Source organism: Lithobates pipiens, unplaced genomic scaffold (genome assembly GCF_037356315.1).
Source record: "Lithobates pipiens isolate NorthernLeopardFrog02 unplaced genomic scaffold, aLitPip1_a1.2 Scaffold_3, whole genome shotgun sequence".
NCBI classification, from domain to species: domain Eukaryota; kingdom Metazoa; phylum Chordata; class Amphibia; order Anura; family Ranidae; genus Lithobates; species Lithobates pipiens.
The window spans coordinates 33,274,553-33,285,077 of NW_027507790.1; the positions used below are offsets into that span (position 1 = coordinate 33,274,553).

General features: G+C 40.0%; 1 protein-coding gene across 1 annotated transcript in view; it reads right to left on the minus strand.

The window, feature by feature from the left end:
• The window catches only part of SCARF2 (scavenger receptor class F member 2), a 319,293-nt gene extending 311,609 nt beyond the window's left edge, over positions 1-7,684 (minus strand). Inside the window, exon 1 of the mRNA XM_077461426.1 lies at positions 7,248-7,684. Coding sequence (XP_077317552.1) covers positions 7,248-7,459 — 212 coding nt within the window. The 5' untranslated portion in view covers positions 7,460-7,684. The remainder of the gene's footprint in view (positions 1-7,247) is intronic.
• Positions 7,685-10,525: the final 2,841 nt, after the last annotated feature.

Sequence of the window (10,525 nt, forward strand, 5' to 3'; positions counted from 1 at the left end):
TTTGTATAGTTATTTCTGTTTACACACTTGGCACTTCAACCTACAATTCGAGGAAAAGGCTACAATAGCTTTCTTCACATGTATTATTTCCCCTTAGAAGGCTCTTATTGACATATTAAAGATTTTCTCTATCCCTCTTGCAATAGCTTCACAGTTCCAGCCATTCCTGAATGAAAACTCATATATAGACCATAAATTACAGTCATACAAGTTCCAATTTATACATATGAAGACAGTCAGCACATCTGGAGCCCAGTCACACAGCACAGCTTTTTCTTTTTCTTTTTTCACTGAAACTTGTCACGTGTATGAGCTTTCAGAGCCTAATACAATATGCATTTCCCATGGGAATTTAAAGGCCATATGTGAATATACATTTCCAATGGAACTTTAAAGGCCATACTATGTACACCAAAATCATTTACAATATTTGTTAAAAGACACAAAATTACACAACGACTGGTGTACTAAACAATACAATATGTCATAAAATACCTATAAAGTTCCTAATCGGAGAATGGTTATAGTTTTTCCATAAGGCTTGACATGTCTGCTGCACTGGTCTCCAAACCTGAACAAACCCTACATGTTTCCAGATATTCTTTTTTCTTTTGGGTATGACATGCATATAACCTATAACATGCTTCTGATTCCAGAGTTATCTGGAGTCCCGGTTCTCTAGAGACACAAAAGTATATGTGATACATCTAGGCCTTCTAAGAAAGAATCTATAGATCCCTGAGGCTGCAGCTCCAGTGGCCCCAGTGTTTTCAGGTCCTGTTTTGGCTAGCGGTCGGTGATAGGTATCAGGCATCCTCATACTCTGCAATGTTTTTAATTTGGCTGCATGTCATACCCATTGTACCCCTGAATAGGAGAAAAAAGAATATCTCATAATGTGATGGGTTTATCCTAGCTCAGGGGCCAGTATGGACATGCCAAGCACCTATTCCCCCATTATGGACTTTCTGGGTCGTTGAGCTAGGACAAACCCAACGCATTTTGAGATATTCCTTTTTCTCTTCTTCAGGGGCACAGTGGGTATGAGGTGTAGCCAAATTAAAGCGGTGTTCTGACTGGGGGAAAAAAAATAAAAGTCAGCAGCTACAAATACTGTAGCTGCTGACTTTTAATATATGGACACTTACCTGTCCAAGGAGCCCACAATGTTGGCACCCCAGCCGATTTTCAGATCGACTCTCGGGTGCTGCCTCCGCTCTTGGCTTCACAGCCAGCTCCCTACTGTGCATGCGTGAAGCGCACTGTGCTTTCCAACTGGCCCAGAGGTGGAGGAAGGGGCGAATGTAATACATCCAGTCCTTCTAAAAAAAAAAAAACAATCTGTAGATCGTTGAGGCTGCATCTCTGGTGGTTCAAGTGTTTGCATTTCCTCCCTCAGGCAAGTCCTGTTTTGGCTGGTGGTCGGTGACAGGAGGAGAGGCATTCTCATACTCTGGAATGTTTTTAATTTGGATTGCTTTTCTATTTACAGTTTGTAATACAGTATGTGATACCCTTTGTACCTCTGGAGAAAATAAATACCTTGAAACATGTTGGATTTGTTCAGATTTGGAGACCAGTGTAGATGTGCCAAGCACAATGGAAACGCTATAACCATTCCCCATTTAGGGTCTTTCTGAGTATTTTATGACATATTGTATTTTTTTGTATACCAGTCATTATGGAATTGTATGTCTTTTAACAAATAATGTAAATAAAGTTTGTTATCATTTTTAACCTTGATGATTTTGGTTTACATATTATGGCCTTTAAAGTGCCATGGGAAATGTATGTTGTATTATGTATTCGATTAGGGATGTTGGTTGTTTCAAAATCTAGCTACCAACACATTTTAAGAAAAAAATTAGCTGGCCACTCTGTACACTTTTCTGGTTACTCCTTATTGGCTACATAGTATAAATACTAAATAGCATTTTTACACTGCATTTATACTATGTAGCCAGTAAAGAGTAACCAGAAGAGTGTACCAGGTGGCCAGCTTTTTTTTGCTTTGGATTTATCACATGAGGAATTGGACATCCTAGCTTGTGCACCGGTCTTCAGCGTGTATGCCTAATGGCCAGTGGTCAAACTTGGGTATGTTTTTATTTTCGTTACCAACAAATTTTGTTTGCTAGCGTTTTCAGAGCCTGTACAAGTGGTAGAATCACATGGCAATAGACATAAATGGCTTAGTGGAGCCAATGTTTTCACGTAAAGCATATGGCTAATATGTTTGCATTGTGGCACCACAGTCAAATAGGAGTGACTGAGAATAACCATTTTCTGCAATCCAGACAAGTTGTTAATTATAAAACTACTTCTGATCACTTGTGCCCAGCAGGGAGAACTCTGTCACTATAGTCTCATAGTACTCGCCTCTTAATGAAGTCTCTGCCACTGACTATAATTACACCTTGCAGGGTTCTGAACCATAATGAGTTTGGATAAAACGATATATTTTTAACATTAAAAAAGATTTATTGGCACACAATATAATTCATTATCAGCAGCAGTATTCCCTCCAAAAAGAATTTGTTAACAGCTACAGCAGCCAACAACTAGAAGGCCTCATTTACATCTGACAGGTTTGCAGCTCAAAGCTCTAAACTGCTCAACCTCCAAATCCCCATATATTACAACGGCGGGTGTTCACATATCAGCGCTCAGCCTGGAGCTCAGTGCCCGGCACTCCAAAACCTACATGAGTTACTTCTGAGGTAGAACAGGCCAGTTTTTGCCCCATGGACTTGAATGGGAGTGCCTGAAAATGCGCAAATCAAGTGCTTTCACATGTTGCTTTTTATCCAGCAAGAGCTCCTCTACCTAGTGCTGTCCATTGGCTAAAAAAAAAGGCCTGGAACTTGAATACACGTGTAGAACACTTGAAACTGATTCCTAAAAAACATGTATGCGTGCACAGAAATGCTGCCTGAAAATTATATGCAGTCTGAAGTAAAGCCAAAATGTTGTTTTGATTTTAGATAGAGTAGGAAATTGTTAAAGCTAAGGATTTTTTTTATCATCTGTATCCCACTGGAGAGATATCACTTCACTTCCTGGCCAGTACACAAAACAGGAAGTCTTTTCAACTACTTTTTTTTTTTATGAAATACATTAATCAATATAACATTAAAATGGGTTAACTAAAGGCAATCTCTTTCTTTTAGTTTTGGATAGAGTTTTGGATAGAGTGGAGAAGGATTACCATTAATGAAAGTGAACAAAAAAAAAAAAACTAAATTATTTCACCAAAACAGGGCAAATCTTCCAACTGGGACACCAGTTCTGGTGACAACCAGGGATTCCCTCTCACTTCCTGTTGTGGCTATGGAACGGGAAGTGAATGAAAATCTCCCCATTGGGACACAGATAGAAGAAAAATGACAAGGGTTATATACCTCCCTTACTCTATCCAAAATGAAAAAAAAGTTTTGCCTTTAGACCCCTTTCACACTGGGGTGCTTTGCAGGCGCTACAGCGCTAAAAATAGCGCCTGCAAAGCGCCCTGAAAGAGCCGATCCTCACACTCCAGTGTGAAAGCCCGAAGGCTTTCACACTGGAGTGGTGCGCTGGCAGGACAGTAAAAAAAAGTCCTGCGAGCAGCATCTTTGAAGCAGCCAAGGAGTGGTGTGTATACCGCTCTTTCACCGCTCCTGCCCATTGAAATGAATGGGGCAGCACGGCTATACCGCTGGCAAAGCGCCGCTGCAGGTTTTAACCTTTTCTCGGCCACTAGCAGGGGTTAAAACCGCCCCGCTAGTGGCCGAATACCGCCGCTAAATGACAGTAAAGCGATGTTTTACCACTGGTGTCCACACCGCCCCAGTGTGAAAGGGGCCTAAGATCTACTTTAATTCCGTCTTTGGGTCTTTTATAATGAGGGGTCCAATCAGATTTGCTTGTCAGGCTGTAAGGTAGATCTGAGTGGAAGCTTAAAGTGTTACTAAAGCCAGGACCCTGCATTCACTATATCTGGTCTCCCGCAGAATGTGGTAATGCAATTATTTTTGTAAATATAAACGGCTAAATACATTTTATCATCAGCAGTATATAGCAGTCTTATGTCTTCTATGAGTGTCTGATTTAAGCTTGTAGGAGAAGTTTACATTCTACTCTGACTGTCCTATGAGGCTGCATGACCCCTGACCCTCTTTCTGGACAGTGCTGATTGGCCCTGTGCTAATCACATGCACCTTCCCAAGAAAAAAATAACTCACTAGCAATACACACCAAACTGAGCATGTGCAGAGTGCCTCTAAGATTCTGCTCTATCAGGAGATGAATTGGGGACTGTGGAAGAAGTGGAGGATCAGAGAAGACAGGATCAAACAGCCCTTTTACACAATGCGGAGGATTAACCCCTTAAGTTCCACAGTGATTATAACAAGCATGCTTTACTGCATACACAGACTGATTTTACTGTTGTGTGTTTAGTAACACTTTAATGTCAGTCTATGGGCAGATCCCCATGCTGATGGAGGAGAGTCTATCTGTCTGAAAGAGGCCTCGGACCAGGGTTTCTCAACCAGGGATCTAGGGAACCCTAGGGGTCCTTCAGCAATGAGCAAATTTTGGCTCTCATATAAGTTCCCACTGACACATTGATGTTTTTAGCTATCTGTAAGGAGATAATTCTTCCCAATAACCACAAGTATAAGGAGCATTCTTCCCACTGACCATCACACTATTGTATCATGAGTTGTAGATCCAGTCATTTTTAGAAAGAGTACCCTGCGACTAGACAGTTACTTCAAGGGTTCCCCTATGTTGAAAAAAGGTTGAAAAAGGCAACCTTAAACAGTTGTCACCAGAACAAGTGTTCCCATTGAAGGAATTCCCTTCTTTTCCTATACTGGTGACAACTCAAATTTTGGAATTTCCTTGCTTGTGACATTTGTTACCAAGACAAATAAAAGAGAATTAATCTCCTTTGTGGGGACACACAGCAATAAAACCTGACATGGGTTGGCCTCCCACCACATAAAAATGTTAAGGCTTTAGATACACTTTGAAGCTGTATAATGAAGTTAGATTACTTTGAACTGATTGGTGAATGTAGTTTTCTGGGTATGATTGCTCCGTAATTAAATAAATCCATCTTCATTAAGAGCCACATCATAGCACGCAGCATACAAATAGAAACTGTGACATTGTTCTGTGCTTGCTCCGGTCTTAGGACGTTTCACAAGTTGCACATAATGAACCAATGAATAGTCTGTTATGCAATCCTAGGAACCTCCTATTGGAAATGTACCAACCCAACATATCATTAGTCCCACAAACCAACCACCAGTGGGGGTTCAGTGCCTTGAACACACGATAGGAGAGATTTTTTAGCATGGAACAACAAAAAATAAATAAAGGGATGTCTAGCACACTCAATTATTCTTCTGAATACAAAAGTTCTAAAATATATATTTATTGAGCTCAGAAAGAAAAACACTAAAAATCAAAAGTTCCGAAATAAAAGCCCTTTGAAAATTGAGAATACTGTCACTGACTCCTGGGAAGGGGAAGTGTAACTTGGCATGTTCCCCTTTTGTTGTACGCAGAATCTAATTATACTTACAAAAGTGCCACATTCCAATCCTAAAGTTTTTGGTACACAAAACACACATGCAGTTAAATATTATTTATATAGATGAGGGATATTTAAAATCATGTGCAATAAGATATGTCCTTGCCTCAATCTATCTACGAGTTCCCAAGCCAGCATGCTGACCAATTTTTTACTTACACGCTATGGGATTGATTTACTAAAGGCTAATCATTTTGCAAAAGAATTTTCCTTTAGATTAGTGAATGTGGTGAAAACTCCCTTTGCAAAGAGTACCAAATCACGTGCAAGGAAAATTCAAAACCAGTATTTTTGCTTGTACATCGTGAGACGATGGACATCAGCAGAGCTTCACCTCGTTCACTGAACTAAAGAGAAAATGAACAGCCTTTAGTAAATCAGCCCCTAAAATGTCCAATTGACTTTGCGTAGGAGTGGCTTTCTGCGTTTGGGATTTTAGATACATTTGTAGGGCTGATGCAGGCACTATACCTAGATGTAAACAAGGAACATTCAACCGTTCTGAACTCCACAAGTTCCCAGACTTGCTGAGCAACTTCTCATTTAGATACCACCCCTAGAATTCTCTTTTGTTTATATATTAATGTTTTTTTATTTTTCAGAGTTTTCTTTTTATGCTTATATTCATATATATTTGTATTTTATAAATTTTGTTGGTATATATATATATATATATATATATATATATATATATATATATATATCTTTTGTTTATACATTTATTTGTGTTGTATATAGTTGTTGTTGTGTGTGTGTATATATATATTTTTTTTTAAATATAAATATATACTAATACTAAATATATATTAAAATAAAAATTGCCAAAAATATATATAACAGAAATACATGTATATATGTGTATATATGTATTTAAAAAAAAAAATATATATATATATATATATATATATATATATATATATATATATATATATATATATTATAAAAAATATGATATATATAAAACACCACCACCACCAAAAAAAGATATATATATATATATATATTTTTATTATTATTTTATATAATTTTTTGGTGGTGGTGGTGTTTTTTATATTTATTTTGTCATTTTTTTCTTCTACAAATATATATATATATATATATATATATATATATATATATATATATATATATATATTGCCAAAGTTGTTGTATGTGTGTGTGTGTGTGTGTATATATATATATATATATATATATATATATATAATATATATATATTCTTTAATACATATAAATATACATATACATATACAAATACATATATACACATATATACATGTATTTCTGTTGTATATATTTTTGGCAATCTTTATTTTACAATTGTATTATATACATTTTTTGTCAAAGTTGTGTGTATATATATATATATATATATATGTTATGATGATGATATGATGTTGTGTTCTTTATATTTGTATACATCTGTACTGTAGATGTTTTGGCTTTTTTGTTTGTTTGTTTGTTTGTTTGTTTGTTTTCCAACTTTAGCAAACCATCAGCACCCCCTAGTAAAGTGAGAGTGAGAAGAGTATAGGGCAGAGAGGCGATGGTGTTGCCTGTGGTGACCAATCAGATGAATGGTTGCTATGGACAACGCCTGGCCAGTGGCAGTGTGCAGACAGTGAGTGTCCCCTTCCCTCCATCCATCCCCAGCAGACAGAAGTCTTACCCCGGAGACTTGCAGACATTCCTTCCTCTAGGACTCAGCTCCTGGCCCCTGGCACAGTCCATACAGCACAGCATTGGCACCAGCAGTACGATGAGGAGCCCCGTCCCCTGCAGTGAAGTCCATGGGCCGTGCCATCTTCCCTCCATCCCAGCAAACTTTCCAGGCGCTCTCCTCATTCCCATCCGACCCAGAGAAGCCGATTGCTCAATCATGCTCCCAGCCCCCCCTCGTCACACACACAGCAGTCCGCACTGAGGTGTCCAGGAGGAAAGTTTCATAGTAGTGCCCCCCCTCCCGGCACACATCCCGCCAGGAGGAATGCGGAGTCCCCTCCACTCTTCATCCGATGGCCGGAGCGGAATAACGGAAATGAAGCTCACTTTCCTCTCACTGCCAGGCAGCTTGAAATGATTTCTACAGCAGGAGTGGCAGAAGGAAATTCCAGATTTGCTACCCTGATCCTCTAGGAGGTGGGGCACCGCGGACATGCCCCCCTCCCCTCAGCTCCGCTATAGATTGTCAGCCCACCTTCACCACACATATTCCTCTACAACGGCAAAACTTTACACAAATCTACTTCACTAGCCATGTCAGGGTTAATGTACAATTGGAGGAGAAACTTCTTTCTATTTTTCATCTTTGGATGGAGAGGAGAGAGATTAGAGCCCCTGACAGGTTTTTATTTAGAAAGCTTTTATGTAGGTTTTTGGGCATACAAAGGGTATGAGGTCCGGGTACTGCCCTGGAAGAACGTGTATCAATGCAAAAGATCATTTTTAAATAAGCAGTGATTTAATGATGCTTCTAATGTTTGTTTGTAACCCTAACAAAATAAAAAGTGATCTGTTCCCTTCTAGCAGGTTAAACAGCATAGTGCTTGTGCTGTCTGACCTGCCCCTCTCTAAGCTGTAAAAAACCTGGTCCTGCCACTTCCCGTGACCCCCTTTGTCTACTGACTACGATAATGATGACTGCTGAGCCCTGAAAAAGTGGTCAGTTCAAGTACCTCCATCAGTTGCAGCTCTCCTCTGTTCCCCTCAGCCCCTCCCTCCCTGCCTGTCAGATCCATGTCTGTGCTCAGACGGCCCCCCCACCCCCTCCTAAAAAAAGTAGCACATGCTGCATTTTTCCTGCACTGGACTGTACTGGAACGCTGTAAAACACATCAAAAATACACCGGAACACACACCAAAAAAGCACTGGAACACACATGTCCTTATTTAAGGTTAAGAAGAAAGAGAGGGGAAAATGCACTAAACTGCATCAAAAACGCGCCAAAACACACTGGAATGCTTTAAAAACTCGCATGCAGAAAAGCATATGGAAAGCATCCGGACTGCGTTTCTATGGTGTGAACTGGCCCAAATGCCACGTACACACAATCGGATTTCTCGTCAGAAAAATATATGACGGCTTTTCCGACAGGATTCCGCTCAAGTTTGCCTTGCATACACATGGTCACGCAAAAGTTTGCTGAAATTACGACCGCGGTGATGTACAACACTACAATGAGCAGAGAAAATGAAGTTCAATGTTTCCGGGCATGCGTCAAATTGTTTCCGAACATGCGTACGAATTTTTGCACATTGGAATTGCCACAGACGATCGCATTTTCGGATAGGAACTTTTCCCGACCAAAAAATTGAGAGCATGCTCTTAATCTCTTGCTGGCTGGACTAAGGCCAGCAAAAGTCCGATGGAGCGTACACACGGTCACATTTCCTGACTAAAAACTCTTATCGGTCGTTTGCGGGCTGAAATTCCGAACATTTGTACGCGGCCGATCCATTGTAAGAGTTTTTCTTAAACAAAGCCTCTAAATACCTTTTTTGCAGCTACATTTAGGCCAGGCATGTGACTTCTGGACGCTGTCCTACTCTGATCAAAGGCTACAGTGGGAGGGGCCAAGCAGCCACGTGACTGCCCCCGGTTGACGTCAGAGGGAGATCTTGGCCCCTCCCGCTGTAGCTCTGGATCGGAGTAGCAGAGCGGCCAGAAGTCCCATGACCAGCCTAAATGTAGCTGCAAAAAAAGGTATTTAGATGCTTTGTTTATATAAAAAAAAAACACTTATACAGTGCATTATCCCTGGATAAAACAGAGGGGCTGCCAGGGAAAGGGTTTTGGGTTTAACAACCACTTTAAAGTGAAACAATAAAAATGAAAAAATCCTTTAACTATAGTACCGGGGGGATCCCCTTAGTCTGCTTGTAAAGTCCTTAGTCTGCTTGTAAAGTGGCACATCTGTACCATGTATAGAACCTGCTGCAGCAAAAATTACATTCATAAAGAAAAAAATATGACATTTTCCCTACAACCTTTATTTTATAAACGGCTTGGGGTGCCAGTAGATATGATAAGGCCACAACTTAGTGCACTCGGAACAAGATTAGAGATTTTTTGGATAAATTCTGGTGTCTGTTTCACAGACTTTGGATAGAAGTAAAAGGTGCCAAAAATTGGGCTTTAGGTGTTGGTGGTGCCTTCACACCGCACCCTCTGGAGCAGTGATGGCGAACCTTGGCACCCCAAATGTTTTGGATCTACATTTCCCATGATGCTCATGCACTCTGCAATGTAGTTAAGCAAAGAAATGGGTAATGTGAAATGTAGTTCCAAAACATCTGGGGTGCCAAGGTTCACCATAACTGCTATAGAGGTACTCTTGATGCAAACAAGAATTAAAAACCTACACCAAAACATTTCTTCTAGATAAAATCAACACCCACAAAGCTAGGCAGCCTAGACAGTCTTGTAGAGATTCCACATCCCATAAACACTTAATCAGCGACACCGGCATCAGGGGCTTGATAGCTGCTGCTAATCTAGGAATGATTAATTTTGATAAATGTCAGCTGGTCAAAGGAGTCTGTGGACAGACGTAAATCTCTAATCCAGTGTGGCTTCTGTCTCCTAAACAGACCAGCTGAAGCACCGCATGGCATCTTTTAGCCTGACTCGTTGAACCCACTTAGTGGGTACTGGTGGTTCGTAGGACAATTTAGAAGAGGAGGGCATGGAGGAGGGAGTGGAGTTGACAAATTTCGCATCATCACCACCAGCTGAACGGAGACTAGGTTTCAGAAACCTTAATCAGACTGAGACAGAAGTACAGTTAAATAATAATAATAATTAAATAAAAAAAGGTAAACAGAGTAAACGTTAAAACATAGCCAGAGTTCAGGAACCAGAACTGATAGTCAGACAAACCAAAACGTCAGGGAGCCAGAGATGAGCGTAGTAGAACAACAAGCAGGATCTGGAGCCAGAAGGAATGT